At 38.3% G+C, this 19,639-nt stretch overlaps 3 protein-coding genes across 12 annotated transcripts in view; 2 read left to right on the top strand and 1 right to left on the bottom strand.

Annotated features, from left to right (window-relative positions):
* Positions 1-19,639, bottom strand: part of LOC112453312 (flotillin-2) — a 72,320-nt gene that overhangs the window by 44,515 nt on the left and 8,166 nt on the right. The gene's annotated exons all lie outside the window — the stretch shown is intronic.
* LOC112453309 (glucose dehydrogenase [FAD, quinone]) lies at positions 1,548-8,989 on the top strand. 7 transcript variants are annotated; one of them, XM_025013970.1, is made up of 3 exons: positions 1,548-1,931; positions 4,214-4,431; positions 5,854-8,989. In XM_025013970.1, exon 3 carries the CDS (start codon positions 6,086-6,088, stop codon positions 7,973-7,975), a length of 1,890 nt encoding a protein of 629 aa, XP_024869738.1. In that variant the 5' UTR covers positions 1,548-1,931; positions 4,214-4,431; positions 5,854-6,085; the 3' UTR covers positions 7,976-8,989. The 7 variants fall into 7 exon arrangements, with proteins under 7 accessions (XP_024869738.1, XP_024869737.1, XP_024869741.1 ...); XM_025013969.1 differs by having other exon boundaries at positions 1,548-3,061; XM_025013973.1 differs by having other exon boundaries at positions 1,548-3,061; positions 4,214-4,438.
* Positions 13,801-19,430, top strand: LOC112453304 (glucose dehydrogenase [FAD, quinone]-like). Its single transcript, XM_025013956.1, has 4 exons — positions 13,801-13,871; positions 14,390-16,440; positions 16,595-16,749; positions 19,031-19,430. The coding sequence occupies exons 2-3, from the start codon at positions 14,638-14,640 to the stop codon at positions 16,745-16,747; spliced, it is 1,956 nt and encodes a 651-aa protein (XP_024869724.1). The 5' UTR covers positions 13,801-13,871; positions 14,390-14,637; the 3' UTR covers positions 16,748-16,749; positions 19,031-19,430.

The following is a 19,639-nucleotide window of genomic DNA, read 5'->3' as shown; positions in this document are numbered from 1 at the left end:
TCTCTCTCTCTCTCTCTCTCTCTCTCTCTCTCTCTCTCTCTCTCTCTCTCTCTCTCTCTCTCTCTCGACGTCTCCGTTATATCGTTAAATCGATATCCGGTGCATTAAGTGGATCTTTCTTTCCAATGTGTTCAAGCGTATACAAAATATTATTCAGTGCGTATACGAAAAGTGGTGGACTACCAAGAGAGTGAAAGTATATAACCGACTGCCGTCGTATTTACATCAGACTTTAGTCTGTTAACTTTATGCGCGAAAATAGCTTGCGTAAGATATAACTAACGAAAGAAAGTGTAGACGAGAGAAGAAAGGTGTGTTCCTGAGAAACATATTACATGGAGTTGGGACAAACTTTCCTATGTGCAAATTTTAATCAAACACTAGTAGCTTCGTACCGCTGAAAAGTAAAAATACAAACTTTTGGAAATACGAGATGTGTATTTCCAAAATTCTATATTATATATATCGATATAATTTGTTTATTTTGCGTGCGGCATTCCGATTTAATCTACTCGTTTAATATCAAGTTTGATGATATCAAGTCTGACCCTTGTTAAAGTCACGTGCTATTTTTATCGTATCCTATTTATTGACGTCTATGCTATCCAACTGACGCAAGTCTAAGCGCGTGCTCCTCTTAACGATATTTTGTACGGTAAACGGTAAGATTCTTTTTCTTCTCTCCTGTTTCCTTCTTCAAAAGAAGGTTTAAACCCATTTTACTTCGTCGATGAAATATGAAAGAAAAACTATAATAGAAAAAACAAATTTGCTATCGCGATAAAATTAAACATAACGCGTTGATTATTTCGCTATACATTGCGAAACAAATATTTAAAACAAAACGTCAACAACGTACTCATCAAATCACTCATTAATGACGCGTTTCGATAACAATATAAATAGATTGACGTCGTAATTGGCATATTACGTGTGACCGCAATAACGTGGTATTTGAATTATCATGCAAATAATAAGTGATCTTAGCGATAACGATATAAGCGCGTATAGTTTTAATCGATTCGTTGAAAATGGAAATTTTGCGTTGCAAAGTTTTCCATTATAGTTTTATGTACAGGGTACATTTATTATGTACAGAGCTCCTCACACGAATAAACCCATCATGGATTTCTTCGTGTGAGAAGCTCTAAAGCAAGAGTTTATTCGTTGCCAGTCGACTCAAGAGAGCGTTCGCAGTTAGAAGACCGAATCGTGGTTGCAGTTCACCAAATTTCACTAGAATAGTGTCGAACTGCAACACGAGCTGTCAATGCTAGATGCAATGCTTGCATTACTGCAAAAGAGGCCATTTTTAACAATATATTTTCATTAAAGAAGTACAACATGTATAAAAATAAGTAATAAATAAGTCCCCTATACGCTCCAGAATTTTGACATTTAATTTGGAGACACCCTGTATAAATAACAATGTGCACCGCGCTTCGTGCGGTTTATCTCGGTAGGGTAAAATAGGCTATCGCTTTTTCAATATAAAAGCAAACCCCCGGTCATTCTCCTCGTTGATCCTCGTTGAGACTGTATCATTTTTTCGCGGATGTACAAGAAACAGCAACGTTCGTGCAAGTGCCATTCGGTTATTACACTGTTGCTGGCTAGGGTGGGTTAGGTAGATAGGTAGCCAGGTAGGTAGGTAGGTAGGTAGGTAGGGAAGCAGACAGGTAGGCAGATAGGTGGGTGCATGTACGTAATCACAGGAAGAGAATACTTTCACTGCCAGAGCATTCGGGAAAGACAAGAAGAAGACTAGGCATAAATGGGAACGACAAGGACGGTGAGAGTGAAATGGATGGAGGTATATCGGTGCAGTACTGTACCGCTCCTTCCGACTATCATTACCGACTCCATAGCGGACACTCGACCATCGTCGCGTCACCCGGCGACGAGCTTCCAATACCCAGAGAATTCTTCTGGTAATGGAATTTTGGCAATAACAGAACTTTTATCGCGAACGGTTCTCGTGATACAATCGACACGCTCCGGGAGTCGTTGACGAGTTCTACAATCTTTCTTACGTGTGGAAAATACTTGAAATACGTATCCCTCTCTCAACGATGTGTATTTACTTATCGGGCAGTGACAAAGTGTAATCTTGATCGAATCGTGGGAGACGTATCATTGACACGTCAAGAAAATAACAGTGAAAAGTACAATTTTTGCGCTAAAAATAGTGTTCTTGTATATGTAACGTGTATAATGCTTCTGTTTAGGGATCATTATTACGCAAAGACTGTTATAAAAACTTGCTCTACACAATAATAAATTCAATGAAGTTGATTATACGAGAATACAATAGAGAATGGAAATATTGCAAACGATATTAATTCTTTATGACTTTATGACGCACAACGCGCCCTTGATAAATTCCCGGTAAACTACAGCATCAGCAAATGCTCATAGCATTGCTACAGCAGTGCAAATGGAAAAATCATTAACCGGTTTCGATCGACCTCAGATTGGAAAAAAAAGAAACCGTACTGTTCCGCGATAAAAAAAACTTCCGATGATACGATTTCTTGTCCGTGATAGAAAACTTCTGACAGAGATGAAAAAACGTTTTCGTTGCGTCGCAAACATCGAGAGATCAATGCCAACTTATAACGATGTATAACATAAGTTATAACGTATAACTTAATGTAATAACTGAATATAAAAAATAGTGTGCCTATCTAGTGCGTCTATGCCGTGGTATTTGCATGAATTCGGCGTTGATCGATAACCCGGCGTGGGGGTCTTTAATCTTTAAACGTTTCTACGCGATGTGCGTAGTATGAGTATCGGTATCGTAATAGCACTAATATAGCCAATACCGTTGTTAGTTATCTCGACTTATTTCGAACTGATTTCTTGAAATAATACTATCATAAATACATTGACATTAAAACCATTACGTCTTCCGCAGCGTTAGAGACTCGCGTTGAAAAATGACATTTCACGTCCTTAAGTAATTACGACAAGGAAGTAGATCCTAACTGATACAAATTCAATATAAACGTATATTTTGATTATATTTGTTTTTAAACAAATTTCTCTCAAACACGACGTAAGTAATAAAACAAGATTATTTTATGCTTTTAACTGCTTACATTTTTTTATATTTTTTAAAATAAAGAAAATTTACATTCTCAACACGCGCGTACACTATAATTTATTAATTACATCTCGTATGTTTCACGTTCGTATTAGCGATGTATCCTCTTATTTTTTTTGTTCGTAATCAACTTTTTCGCCTCTTGCATCTTTCATGATAAAAAGAAATTTATGTAACATTCCACGTGTCGGAAGTACGTATCCCGCAAACGCGCAAGAAATGTTTAAACCGTGCGTGATCGACAATAAGACCATAAAAAGTATTCGTTCCACAGTTTCCGCACAAGTATTTGAGTTATCTACAAATTATCTACTAAAGATTATCGCGTACGTTACAACGTTGTGCTCCTTCAATATAACGTCGTTCGTGGCAAATATTGGAAAATTTTCACCGAATAGTGACTTTCCTTTATGCTTTTCAATTTTCGACGTCTTGAAAACTACTGCACCATAACATTTTTTATAAGACGCGCGTTTATTATTTCCACTTGAAATTAATGTATATGCATGGCATACACATACATATAATACATACAAATATGTGTGCATAAATGGTATATGCCAGCATCAATAACGTTATTATTTGCATGAATGCATATGTGCGCCGTTGCCTCTTAAATTAAAACAACGAATTATTTCAAATATAGTTCAATATCGCACGGTACGGTAAATGTATCTGCTATTTGAGATTATTTACAATATTATCAGTTACAATTTTAACACGTCTGTATTTCCGTAACGATGTCCGAGATCTAACGAGCGATTTCAGGAAAAGTAAAGCCAGCTTCCGCGTCGCTTTCCGCGTGCGTAATACATGAAATCTGCCGAGCGTGTTCTCCTCTTTCTCGTACCTTTCACACGTTCATTTTTTCTTATTATTCGGAACGACTCAATAATATCATAAAATCGCTTTAATGCATTTTACACGTTGGAAAATGGCAGTTCTCAAAATTTACAATCGTACAATCGAGAGCATTTATGCCGCCTGCGGTGAGTTTGCATTCGCAAAAAGGCTTCGCGCGCAATATACATTACCAATTCTTTCGACAAAATAAAGTAGATAAACTGTATAAGCAAAAAAATACTCATTTCTCAAATATTACAGAGACATTGAATTGCTGAGTGCGCACGCACCGAATAACATTAATGCTCCCGTGCATAGTACTCCACAAAGCACTATTTATTCTCATCATTGTGCGCCAATAAGGAAGTCTTTGGAAGAAGAGATTTTTGAGAAAATTATAATACACGAAACTAGAAAATAGAAATTGCTCGCCGGAAGTTGTGAAAGTTACAAAATTGGAATTATCTTGGCGATTACAGGTACGTGGTGCACGCTATATTTCATGTAATCTTAATTGGTTTATAAATGGTATACATTAAAAATCTCTCTCTCTCTCTCTCTCTCTCTCTCTCTCTCTCTCTCTCTCTCTCTCTCTCTCTCTCTCTTTCTCTCTCTCTCTCTCTCTCTCCAACTCTCTCTCTCTCTTTCTCTCTCTCTCTTTCTCTCTCTTTCTCTCTCTCTCTCTCTCAAAGCTGATAGTCTATTCTCTAATTTTCCAAATATTACTTGCGTCTTTGCGTTTCTACATATTTGGAGAAATTTATTTGAGATTGGCAATCTTAAATAGAAATTCCTGTCGTTTGGTTCTTGCCGACAAATGTTGATAGACCACAGACGTATTTGCGATTTCACGTTTCGCTTCTTGCAAGAATCCTCTCGCACTACTAAGATATAAGAGTTAATAGACCTGACATCTATATAATTAACGTTAAATCGGAGACGTTTTTGTGAACAAAAAAAGCGCGTGTTTTTTTAAACCGATATATTTAATAAAATATTTAATGTGAAGCTAAATAAGGACAATGAAAAAGGTTTGTGTATGTGTGTGTATGTGTGCGCGTGCGCGCTCGTGAAAGAGAGAGAGAGAGAGAGAGAAAGAGAGAGAGAGAGAGAGAGAGAGGGAGGCAGGGAGGGAGAGAGCGCATAACGTAACTCCACGAGTCGTTTCGTAAAAAGAAACGAGTCAGAGGTTTACGTCGGTAAAACACTTTCTCCTTTCCCGTTATGAGATCACCATCTCGTTCTTCCGGCGGATCAGGACATAACCCGCATCAGGTATAACGAGGCACTTTGTGCGCCGTTTACTCATTTAATTTACACGTAGATTGAAGCTTGTGTTGTGTGGCTATTGAAGTGCTACTTATTAAATTAAACGCTACTGCGCTTTGATAGGGTACGATCGTCTTTAATTCGTTGAGACTTCAGCATTTCCTTGTTTCACGTCGCGCGATATCCGCGCTCTTCCTTTTGCGATCAGAAACATATAGCTATTTCTACAATGTGTCGCTACGAGCAAAGTTAATTATATTATTCAACGACGTTCGATAAATTTTTTTGCACAAATAATAACGGTTGGCGATTCTAGACCTTTCTGACCTGTGCACGTTAAAAAATAATTAAACAAATTTAAAACGACGTTGTTCTCATCTTTACAATATACGAAAAAATCAAGATTGGAATCAAATTTTGAGAAAAGCATTAACGTGCGTTGCCTGATATGATATTTACTATTATATTCAGTGCTAGCTTTCTCATTCACGTTCTACTTAATAACTTGACAATCAATCTCTTTTATTATTAACGTCGTCGGAATCATCATCGTCCGTGTTACACGTATTCGTATTGTTGTTGTTGTGTTGTTGTCGTTGTTATTATCATCCGTATTATTATTATTATTACAGGACAAGGCAGTATGGAAGCAATCTATCGAAATCAATGGAAGCGTCATGAAAGGTATAAACGGCGACGTGTCCTTCAATGTTCGTGAGACTGAAAAGATTATAAAGGCATAGAACTACCATTACACGAAGCATCCCCGTACGACAAGCACGAGAAAGCTCAATGTGAGACAGGGAGAAAGATTAAACTACAAAATACTAGAAATTCTGAGGGTGGACGTCGTTTCTCGCCGGAATGGTTTTCAGCGCGATAGTGGTAACGTCGGCTTTAAAGGGCGCTATCGGCTTGATGGGTACAGGTTTATGGCTCGTACCATTGTTAATCGCGGGTCTCTCTTATTATCGTTACGATCAGTTGGACCCCGAGAGTCGACTCGTCGACAAATATCCTCTCTACTCCGCGTATGATTTCATCGTGATCGGGGGTGGATCGGCTGGAGCGGTAATTACCAGTCGACTCTCGGAGATACCAGACTGGAACGTTCTGTTGTTAGAGGCCGGACCAGACGAGAACGAGATTACAGACGTGCCGTCTTTGGCCGCGTACCTACAGTTGACCAAGTTAGATTGGAAGTACAAGATCGAGGCTACGGGTAAGGCTTGCTTGGCTATGAAGGGCGGCCGATGCAATTGGCCTCGTGGTAAGGTTTTGGGGGGAAGCAGCGTTCTTAACTACATGTTGTACGTGCGCGGTAATAAACACGACTACGATCATTGGGAGTCGCTGGGTAATCCCGGCTGGGGATACGATCAAGTTCTCTACTACTTCAAAAAGTCGGAAGACAATAGGAATCCATACCTGCGGAGGAGTCCTTATCACGCGACCGGCGGTTATCTAACGGTTCAGGAGTCGCCGTGGAAGACACCCTTGGTGGTCGCTTTTGTACAAGCCGGCGTTGAAATGGGATACGAGAACAGGGACATAAATGGCGAAAGGCAGACGGGTTTTATGATCGCGCAAGGAACTATTCGCAGGGGAAGCAGATGCTCCACCGCGAAAGCTTTCCTACGGCCTGTACGATTACGTAAGAACATTCATACAGCTATGAACAGCCACGTGACGAGAATCGTGATCGATCCATTGACTATGCGAGCGACTGGCGTCGAGTTTGTCAGGAACGGTCGCAGACAGATAGTGAAAGCGCGCAAGGAGGTGATATTATCAGCGGGTGCCATCAACAGCCCTCAGATTTTGATGCTCTCGGGGATCGGACCGAAGAAGCATCTACAACACGTTGGTATTCCTGTTATCAAAGATCTTCAAGTCGGCGACAATCTTCAGGATCATATAGGCATGGGCGGTCTGACTTTCTTGATCGATAAGCCGGTCGCCATAGTTCAAGATCGTTTTCAGGCGGTCCCGATGATGATGCACTACGTAGTTAACGGCAGAGGCCCCATGACGACTTTGGGTGGCGTTGAAGGTTATGCCTTCGTAAATACCAAGTATGCCAATCGCTCTATCGATTATCCGGATGTGCAATTCCACATGGCGCCAGCCTCCATTAATTCCGACGCAGGGGCGCAAGTTCGTCAAGTTTTAGGACTGACGGATGAAGTGTACAACACCGTCTACAGGCCGATTAGCAATCGAGACGCCTGGACCATCATGCCTCTTCTACTGAGGCCCAAGTCTCGCGGTACTATACGCTTGAGAAGCGCCAATCCTTTTCACAATCCTATCATCAACGCGAATTACTTTTCCGATCCCATGGACATTGCTATTCTGGTGGAAGGTGCAAAACTTGCAATCAAAGTAAGCGAGGCGAAGGTCTTTAAACAATTTGGCTCGAGAATTCATCGCGTCAAGCTGCCGGGATGCAGACACCTCAAATTCGGTACCGACGCCTACTGGGAGTGTCACATTCGACACATCTCTATGACAATCTACCACCCCGTAGGCACCGCCAAGATGGGACCGCCTAGCGATCCCACCGCTGTAGTGGATCCGAGATTGCGCGTTTATGGTGTCGCGGGTCTTCGAGTTATCGACGCGTCCATCATGCCAACGATATGCAGCGGCAACACAAACGCTCCTATCATTATGATCGGCGAGAAAGGTGCTGATCTCATTAAGCAAGATTGGTCGGCCGACCATCGTCGGCAGCTACGCGCGAAAGTATAATAGGTGCGAGCGCAAAAGGGGCTGAGAAAAAAGCGATTTGGATTATAATACCGCGTCGACTTGTTTGCATCAGATTTGTTTCGCGAAAAGCGTATCGCGCAGAAGCGCGTATTATTTCTAAACGAAAGAGAGAAAGTTTACAAAGACGTTCCAAAATTTTAAGCTGTAATATTATTTACGTGCGATGTGTTACGAGATTGACGTGTCTAACCCCAATCAACTAACTAACCGATATATCGACCAATAATATGTTTGCTCTTCTAATTTCATGCGCATGTCTCTCGATAAATAATTCATACGTATTCCATGCGCACATTATTATATGTACGGCGCAATAAAAGCTAGCTATACGGTATGTAAGCAGTATATTAAGAGCTAGTCTTGATTATCTAAAATTGTATAATTATAGGACTACACGGGAAACCTACTTGATAAGTTTGATATTAATAGATCATTGTGCAGAAATGCACAATGATCCGATGATATTTTACATATTCCTTAAGTCCGTTTAATAACAGTAGATATGTTTATCGTGTAAAAACGTAATTTAAAAAAAAATTGAAGCAAGGATGATATAAGAAAGATCGATATAATCGGCGAGAAAAATGGAACTTGCACGTAATAATAAAACTAGGCCAGTTCAGAGTAAACAGTCACGAGGTAAAACATAAAAACGATTAAATGTGTCGCGTACATTTCTCAGGTGCAACATTATTAAAGTTTCTCGATTTCCTTCAACGTGCCATATGATGACTCTAGCGTTTTCTATAGCATTGAATAAGTCAACTTGTAAGTTTCATTACCTAAACGCATGTATATTAATGTATACTTTTATAATATTACGAGAGAAAATATAACTGATAATTCTTCGTCGTGATTCTTTGAGTGAGATTACACGTTGCTACTTGTTACTTTGTTGCCTATTATATAGTCACACGTTAAATTAATCTAAAGATTAAGTGAGCAACTATAAGAATTGTTAAGAATTGCGTTTCGCGTTGTAAATTGTACGTTTGTAAAATAAATAAAGTTCTTCTATTCTTCTGTTATAACCTTTCTTTTTTTTATTCCTCGAACGTTGCAATCATGTATAAATTATAAATCATAAAGCTACACATAAACAGATATATTGATGCGGCGGCGATTGTGTAATGTAACTTCGTGGATAACTTGCCGATAGAATTAAATTTTTTCAACGGAAAACGTGATTGTTATTCTAATACTATTTCTCGCAATTTATATACGCAATTTCAATTGACGTAACTGTGTGTTACCTAAAAAGGCATTTCTGAAAATGTTTTCCTTTACAGTTCTTGTATATATATAACTGTTGTATAGTATATGTATGCGAGGTTGATGTAAAAAGTTCTTTTCGTATACACATATATAATCGTACGGATATTTTAACGCGCATTCATTATTTTCGAAATAATTTACGACACAGATGCATGACGTACGTTTAAAAAATCGAAAATTCGTTCGTATAATCAAACGCGAAATAATGCGGTTAGCACAAAAGATATAAGTTGACATTTACTTTTCTTCTTCTTTTTTCGTTACTCGCGTATACCTTTCGCGGTCGCTTGAGCTTGCAATCAAAAACCCGCGCGCGCGGATCGAAACGATATTGATTAATAAAATTACGAGAAATAAGTCTGGCCGTATACGTTTATAAGCGTATCGCCGTAAATCAAGCACAAGATTTTAATGCTTGCTCAACGTTTCAGACAAGATAAAAAAAAGGAGATTTCATACGTAATGTCTGATAACAGAGTGGTAGCTAAAATAGGAAAATTTTTTAGGAAACGAACAACATTTTTGAGTTGGTGTATATAAAGCTCTGATTTAGAGAGTAACCACGAGTAAAGGAGGTGCAGGACTATATAATTGAGAGCCAAGTCTCTCGCTTTATGTTTAAATTTATTTTGTTTCTACGATTCTCACGCACGCTTCGTAATAATCAAGACCCATTTTATACCCAGTTGCTGAGGATGGTCCAAAACTATAGAGCCGAAACGTTCTAAATAAATAACATTTGATAAAATTGAAGATTAATCTGCGCACTGCTTTACACCTCTTTTACTTGTTGGACATGTAAACATTTTTAGTTGACATACACAATACGTAGTAAAATAGTTTTATCACGTCTTAAACAAATAAAAGTTTAATATACATACATGTACATATTTAGCGAGAGTTTGATTCGATACTATTCAATATACGACCGAGCTTCGCTGATATGTAATTTTTTATAGAATGGTGAGTACGTTGGTCAAAACTATTTCATCAAACAAGATATAATGAGGTAAAATAAATTATCGCAATGCTCATCACGTATATCAACGTAACACGAGTGAGTATTACGATAATCTGACGAGACGGCCTAATACGTGCTCTAAATTTTGAGTTACTTGTGTATGATGCCATGGCGAATACGTACACCGATCATCCATCTGACGTACCAAGTTTTCCGAATGTCGAGATATCCAGATGTACGTGTTGCTGATATTGTTATTAAAAAAAATAAAAAAAAAAAAAAAATTATGTCGATCACATTTCAGAGAAGATGTAAGATAAATTTTTGATTCATTCTTTAAGTATACGTTCAATCCAAGTTACATTGCTGTTGCGATAAAATGTTTATATAAGGAACGTGATGTACCAACAAGAGAGTTATCAGATGCTAGCGAGACATTTTATTTTCAGTAAATGTCTCGAAAAAAACGAAACGTATCGCACATACAGTTACGATAAATTTGGTTGTGTTGATTTGAATTTAGCCTTGTTTTCGCTTGAAATTGACGTAATAGTTGTTTATTAACGAGCCAATTATACAGGATTAATTTTGACTGCGTGCATACTATATATGCGCGCAGTAGCTACAGTATAAGGTGCATTACGTCGATGGGTCATAGTAGCCTTCGTGGCTGCTAGGTCTTTAATAATCAATACGGTTCATTGCAATATTAAAATGCAAATATGTCATTAGACTCGTGAAAATGTCAACAAATTAATAAACAGCTATTACGAGTCAAGCGCGGTACGTGTGGTGCGCAAAGAAATTAATAGTTACAGAAGTAACGACGTACAAAATATAATATAATGTATATAATGTACATATACATATATTCCAATTTCATAAACTGCGCGCCGATTATTTGTCGGACTAAACGTTCCGGACTAATGTTCCAACGATAGCTGTGTTTCAAGTCCGACAAATAATCGGCGCGCAGTTTATAAAGTTGGAATATATGTATATGTAAATTATATACATTGTAAGTCGTTATACTTCTGTAACTATTAATTTCTTTACTTGCGCACCACGTACCGCGCTTGACTCGTATAGCTGTTTATTAATTTGTTGACATTTTCACGAGTCTAATGACATATTTGAATTTACGCAGGCTGAAACATGCATTTTTAACTCGTAGGTATTAACCGGTTATTGCAAAAAATATTACCACATGCCTCGGTAGTCGAATTGGAACGACGCCTTTCACGAAATGAGGGAGGTTGAAGGTTCCAGGTTCGAGGTAATCCTGGCTGAGGTAATATTTTTCGCAATAAATTCTTTACAGTTTTTTAAAATAATTAAATCGCGTCTATTTAATTCCGAGGAGGGAAGGGTATTAATGTTCCAACGATAGCTGTGTTTCAGATTCGACAAATAATCGGCGCGCAGTTTATAAAAGTTAGAATATATGTATATGTATATTGTACATATTGTATATATTGTACATTGTACGTCGTTACTTCTGTAACTTAATTTCTTTACTTACGCACCACGTACCGCGCTTGACTCGTATATAGCTGTTTATTAATTTGTTAATATTAAAATGTATAACGAGAAGAATAACAAGTTACTAGTTCTCTCTTTTTATTTCACCATGCATTCTTTTGCGCAGATAAAAAGTCAAGCTACTATGACCCAGCAAATTAATGCACCTTACTGTACATTTGACCGTACTATATTGCTCCGTTATGAAATTGCTTCTTTATTCATTTATTCCATTTGGCGATAAGGTTACTTGGAAATGTTGCGACAAAAAAATGTTTGAAATTAAAGATGTTTTTTCGCTTTCAGAGATAAATGAGAAAGAAATAAACTTTGAATTTCGAAGAAAAAATAAAAAATAATGAAAAAGATTATTCGAAAACAACCCCGACAACTTGCGGAAAATTATTGATATTATTATATACACGTGCGCGAGCGCACGTTGATATAGTTCAGATTAAATTAGAAAACGAATCTATTCGATTACTAAAAATAAAAAAAATTGCTGTTTTCTGAAAACCTTCAACGTACCTAAACTATCATTTTCTCTTTTCGATTATGACATTTGTCCGGTAAGATGATTTCCTATGTGTTGCAAAAACTTTGGAACGTATACTTCTCTCTTAAAATAACATGTTCACTTGCTCTTAGTACGTCACTACAGTTCTTAGAAGCCGAAATACGGAATAAGCACGAGAAGTCAAATTTGAGATTTTTTGGAGGAAAGGAAACAAGTATAAGTAACAGTTATTTACAATCACTAAACCTATTACGTCTTTTACATTCTGTTAGATTTGCCGTAACTATTTATGTACATTTTTTTGTCTTTGGTTCTCCCTAGAAAATTAATATCGATGTTTTTAATTGGAACGGTGCAGTCTCCGCAGACCAGAACTCGGCATTAAAAAATCGGCACTTTTTGGCCGATTTTCAGCTGGCTCCGCCTAACGCCTTCCCCTTACCTCGCCGTCTCGCGCGCAGCCCACGAGTCGCTCGAGGCTCAGGAGCGTAAACATGTGTTTACACGAGCTTTCCATGTCACCCGTGAAGTACTATTGTTGACGCGTTTCTTTTTAAGTGGTATCCCCTGTAGGCCTAATCCACTGATGACTGAAATGATTCTACGTGAAGCAAAATTAAAGGAATTAAGACAATCTAGGTCGCCTTTCGGGATCTTTTACAGGCGAGAGCGAGCATATCTATTTTCATATTAGATGTTGCGAGCCGCATAAGACGCGGTAAAGATTCGTCACTTAAAGAAAAATGCTTTTCATTTTTACTAAATTTCATTTTTGAAAAAAAAGTCACATAAATATGTGGACCCAAACATGGAATAAATCCGAAGGCCGAACGTACCAAGTTTTGGCCAAAATTATAAATAATGCGTTGTTTAAAATTTTGAAAGAATCAGCACCGGTTTCTTTGCGTGTTTTAAGAGATATATCACAAACTATGCAACGCGCATAGTTTATCCTGCAAATCAAGATGTTGTTCTTCGATTGGCGCTGTAAGGAGATTCTCAAAAAGAATTAATTCGGTTCCAAGTTTTTCAAAACAACTAAAACGCGTCGTGAATTCTTCTATGAGACAATCTACGAAATGAATGTATTCCTTGAACGTAAAGTTACTGCCGTGTTCTTCATTTTCAAAAATAAAATTTATAAAAAATGAAAAGTGTTCTTTCTTAAGCGACGATTCTTTACCGCATCTTATGCGGCTTGCTATACGTTTAATATTCAAATCGATGTTTCCGCTCTCGTCTATAAAAGATCTCAAAAATTGACCTAAATTTTCTTCATTTTTTGTTTATTTCTTTAATTCTGCTTCACGTAGTTAAAGAGTCACTTCAGTCATCAATGGATTAAGACTACAAAGGATACCAGTTAAAAAAAAACGCGTCAACAATAGTATTTCACGGGTGACGTGGAAAGCACGTGTAAACACATGTTTACGCTCCTGAGCCTCGAGCGACTCGTGGGCTGCGCGCGAGACGGCGAGGTAAGGGGAAGGCGCTAGGCGAAGGCAGCTGAAAATCGGCCGAAAAGTGTATCTTTTGCCGTGCTCTGCTCCAGACCATCCTTAAAACGAAACGCTCGTGGTCAAGAAATATAGATTATCGAGGTAAATTATTATTTTAATTCGCGTCTTCGCGTCTAATGCAAATCTAGCAATCTATCACGGAGACACGGTAGTGTTTCGCGCCAAATACGCGCGGAGCGAGACCGACCGTGACTCATTTACGCGACGCGACGAGTTGCGAGTACTCCGAGATGTTGAGAGATCTCAATAACGAGTAAACGGATCAAGTAGGCTTGCTCTCGAAAGCTTGTGATCGATTTATATACCAAGTGTTTTTATTTTTTCCTTACGTGCCCTATGAGCACAGATATTACGATGTCAAATTTACGGCAATCTCGTATCGAATCTGTTCGCAAGATAGATACGACCTATATTAACGACAGACCAGATTTATCTATCTTCGTTCGCGCATTAAGTACAAACGCAACGTTTAATACATGTCATTATCAAAAAGCATTGCTACGATAAATAAGAGGAAGCATTAACGAACATTACGTGAAGATCGAACGTGCATCAGAAATGCAAAAGCAAGCTCAGACGTGTCATTTTCCTTCTTGCAGTCAAATTCTTGGAATTGGCAGCGCCTTTTATCTCTCATCATGGCGTTGCGTCCTTCACATCGCACGGATAATTCTTTTCGTTGTTCGTTGTGTCTGTTTGCGCAATAGATATTTACGCATACAGTGACACACTTGTAAAACATAGACCTCAATGTAGGTATATATGCTAGACGAATGCATCCAGATGCTGCTCTTTATTATCGCGCCCCACTCGCGAGACACATTCAATAGCCAATTGCCACTTGGATATGCCGGGTAAGGTATCGAGACTCCTTTACCTTCTCAGTGCTGTCGCTGTAATCGTTCCGTTACAGTCGGGCGGCGGACAACCGACGCCGAAACGGTACCGCAGTATTTATGGCGACGACGTGAGCGGACATGCGTTGACGAATATATTTGGGCTGGGTGTCGGGGCCCTAAACTTCCTACAGCAGGGCCAACGTTACATGAGCCAAGAGATACCGGACACGGTACCGCACGTCGGAGCCACGTACGATTTCGTGGTAATTGGCGCCGGCACGGCCGGCGCCACGATAGCCGCGAGATTAAGCGAGATTCGTCAGGTCGAGGTGTTACTGATCGAAGCTGGATCTACCGAGAATTTGCTTATGGACATCCCAATTCTCGTTCACATGTTGCAGCTGAGCAACGATATCAATTGGAAGTACCGGACCAGATCGTCGAAAAAATACTGCCTCGGCATGGCCGACAACAGGTGCAACTGGCCTAGAGGGAAAGTGATGGGTGGCAGCAGCGTGCTAAACTACATGATCGCAACCAGAGGCGGCGCCGAGGATTACGACCGATGGGCTGAGATGGGAAACGAGGGCTGGGCTTACGAAAACGTTCTCGAATACTTTAGAAAACTGGAGACAATCGATATCCCAGAGCTGCAGTCGGACGCTATCTACCATGGAACCAAAGGACCGTTGCACATCTCTTATCCGTTATTCCACACGCAATTGGCAGAGGCCTTCCTAGAAGCTGGTAAGGAGCTCGGATACCCGCTGTTGGATTATAACGGGAGAAATATGATAGGATTCTCGTATGTACAGAGCACGATTATGAATGGCACCCGTATGAGCAGCAACAGAGCCTACCTACACCCCGCGAAAAATCGCCGAAATCTTCACGTGACACGCGAGAGCACGGTGAGAAAAGTGCTGATTGATCGTCGCGCGAATCGGGCGATCGGCGTTGAGTTTGTCAAACATGATCGACTTATCCGCGTGTTTGCCAACAAAGAGGTGATTTTGTGTGCGGGCTCCATCGGATCGCCTCAATTACTGATGCTATCTGGCATCGGACCGGCCAAGCATCTTAACGAGCTCGGCATAAACGTCGTCCGGGACTCGCCGGTTGGCGAAAATCTAATGGATCACGTAGCTTTTGGCGGATTAACATGGACAGTGAACGATCCGATATCTTTGAATCTATTCGACATTATTAATCCCACTTCTCCGTATATAAAGGACTTTCTGATAGAGCGCGCGGGACCACTCACGGTTCCAGGTGCGTGCGAAGCCCTCGCTTTCATCGACACCAAACATCCAAAGAGACGTGACGGTTTACCGGACATCGAACTGTTATTTATCGGTGGTGGATTTAAAGGAGATATTATTTTTCCGACTATAATGGGTTTCAATGATCGAATGCGTCAGATATGGCACAAATACAACAGTAATCACGGCTGGAGCATACTACCGATGCTGTTGAAGCCAAAAAGTCGTGGTCGGATAAGACTAGTGGCCAATGACATTAACGTTAAACCCGAAATCGTGCCGAATTATTTCGACCATCCGAAAGATGTCGAGACAATGATTGCCGGCATTAAAGCTGCGATAAGCGTCGGTCGGACGAAAGAGATGCAGAAGTTTGGTTCACGATTGTCGAACGATACTCTTCCCGGATGCGAAAACTACGAGTATGATTCTTATGCTTATTGGGAATGCGCGATAAGGACGGCGTCTATTACCATCTATCACTATTCTGGTACTTGTAAGATGGGACCGAGAGACGACCCGACCGCTGTCGTCGATCCTAAATTAAAGGTATTTATTTCGTGCGAAAGATGTACTCTATAGAGTGCTCATTTCCAAATCTACAACGAATATTCCTGCGTGATGTAAGCACACACGTTCACGCACACGTAAACATATCGATTTACTTACATATATAATTTATACAACGTCATGTAAAACGCAGGTGATTGGCATTCAAGGACTACGAGTAGCAGATGGTTCCATCATGCCCGAGATTATATCGGCCCACACCAACGTACCTATTTATATGATTGCCGAGAAACTGGCCGATATGATAAAGGAAGAATGGGGATACGCGGACAAGTCACGAATGTGATGGTACTGTATTAACAATAAGAGCATTTGATCGATATAAGACTTCATTGAAAACTAAAACAGTTCTCGCAATGTGTATAACAAAAGTAAAAATTTAAATAAATTATCGGCAACGTGATATTACGGAAATACTTTTATAACCAGTCGCCATCACGCATCGTTCGAACACGTAATATTTATTTAAGCAAACTTGATTTAGATTTCATGATACTTTTTAGAGTACTTAATCTCTAGCATACTTCGTGTTAGTTTAGAACTAAGACGACCAAGTTTGATTTTCTGTATATTCTGTTCCCGAGATATTCCAACGTGTTACAAACGTTTGCCTTCATAATTTATTTATTTTGTAGTTTAATACAATCTTCATCTTCTCCCTTACGTTCTGCTTATAAAAATACTTATAAGTGAGATTTATGTCAAGCAGATCTTGCCAAAGGGCATTATTATGTATACAAATAGATGTTACGACTGTTGCTTTTCACACATACGGTTGTACATACATAAATATTCAATATCGCTTCCGACTACGTGCATAACGTAAGAATGCGTTAAAAAAAATCTTTATATCTACGTATTCGTTCACTATACGGACTACACAGAAAAAAAGGATGTTCTTAATTTGAAAATATCTTTATAGTTTCAACGTGGAAATCTTGAAATGAGATTATACTGCGACTGAACTTGCTTGAAGAAAAACTTGCTTGATTGAAGTCATTATATATAATTCAACCAAGAAAAAAATGTTGAAATAAAAAGTTGAAATTCTTATAAAAGATTATAGATTTTTTCGTATACAATAAGCAAGATCACTATAATCTTCTTATAAGAATTTCAACCTTTTATTTCAACATTTTTTTCTTGATTGAACTATATACGGACTTCATTCAACCAAGTTTTCTTTGTTTAACGCACGATAATCTCATTTCAAGATTTCCACGTTGAAGATATATTTTCAAATCAAGAATATTCTTTTTTTCTGTATATTTACGTTATCTTTATCCTAAGAATATCACGCGTTTCCAGAAAATCTCATACTTCTATTAAAATGTATTTCTTGCATATCGTGCGTACTCTGCACATTTATACATCTTTATTTATTAGAGATTTTTAATCAAGATCTTTTTTTCTTTCGTTACGATCGTAATAGATTATCTTTCTGTAATGGAACGTGTATTGATTGTCTGCGTTCGACGTTGATTATTTCTAACGTTGAGACACCGCTAATATACCGAGTATTACTTTGAGCAAGACGAAAGATGAGGTAGATCAAATTTATAAATATTTTGACACACACATATATACATGATTCAGAACAAATACTCTCATGCGTTGTTAATTCACTGAAAGACTATTAAAATTTATATTTTGGCTATATTCAACTTGTTAAATTTATATCGTTTGAAATTATTAATTGAAAGAATACGAATATTTTTGTAATTTGCTGTACATTTAATAACTACTGGCCACAAGCCGTTGTCTAAGTATTAGATAAATGGTATATATATATATATATATATATATATATCCCTGACCCAACCGGTTTTCACGGTTGAAATTCGGGGCAAAATATCGAAAGTCGTTATGTGGATGAATATTTTAAAAGAAGATTTTGCAATCATGCAAAAAGTTCAAAGTTAACAGCGATATATACGATATTATTTTATTGAAACTTGCACGCACACACGCGCGCGCGCACCAACACATATTAATATTGTCCCATGACAAAACCTATTTGAATATACAAGATAAGGACAATTCTTAACGTTTGATGTACCCACGTCCATTTTCTATCATTTATTCCATTAGTAAGAAAACTTTTCAAACTTGTATATGTTTTCAAATTCCTCATACACGTAAATTGAAATTGAAGTACGTCAGCGAAATCTTTGAATGTTAAAAAAATGCAAAATAATCGCTTTCCATTCTGTTACATTTGTGCCATACGCTTGCACATATACATGTATGTATATACATATATATTGTATCTATGTACGTATGTATAGATATATATATGTATATAAAGGGTGTTGAAAAAAAAGATGGTACCATAGGAGTATGTAGTACTCGTGAAAACAAACCAAAAAGGTAGGTCTTACACGTAGTAAGTATTATTCCAAAAACTATTTATTTCAGAGTCATAAAGCATTTTTTTACAACAAATGTTCGTTGTGCTCTCCGTTCATTTCAACACACGTCAGCACTTTCTCATTAAAGATCGAACACATAAAAAAATTCCAGGTTTATTTCTTATTTGTTGACAAGAGTTTTCAATTTTCTGTTCTAGTTTATCCAAAGTGTCAACTGATGTGGCATACACCATGCTCTTCAAATGTCCTCATAAATAAAAGTCTAACGGATTTAAATCCGGTGAGAGAGGTGGCCATGTAACTGCGGACCACCGTATCTACTTTTCTTGAAAACACGTGCTTACATAAATATTGTCTGACAATCATGAGAAAATGCGCAAGGGCACCATCCTGTGCATAAACCACATTTTTTGTCTACGTAGAAGAGGACGATCTTCCAAAAGTTCGACGATGTTCCGTCGTCGTCAACCTTAGAAGCTCGTGAAAGACGCATATACGAACGTCGCATGTAAATACGTTACACAAAGCATACTCGTGAAACAAACAGAGAATACATTGAATGCTTTATAACACGGAAATAAATGATTTTTGAAGTAATGCTTTTATTATATATACATATATAAAATTAAAACTATTAAGAATCTTGTCAGAAGATTATTATGCGTAAAAAAGAGAGATAACGTGTTTGCTTAATACTATATTTCGAACGTTATACCCATTTTTAATTTGAGTAAGAGATAAATTAATAATTTATATTAACTAAGCAGTGTACAGCTCTTTCAAATAGATATATATTTTCAAACAGG

This window comes from Temnothorax curvispinosus, unplaced genomic scaffold (genome assembly GCF_003070985.1).
Source record: "Temnothorax curvispinosus isolate PA1 unplaced genomic scaffold, ASM307098v1 QBEX01004246.1, whole genome shotgun sequence".
NCBI lineage: Eukaryota > Metazoa > Arthropoda > Insecta > Hymenoptera > Formicidae > Temnothorax > Temnothorax curvispinosus.
This window is presented reverse-complemented; position numbering and strand designations above follow the sequence as displayed.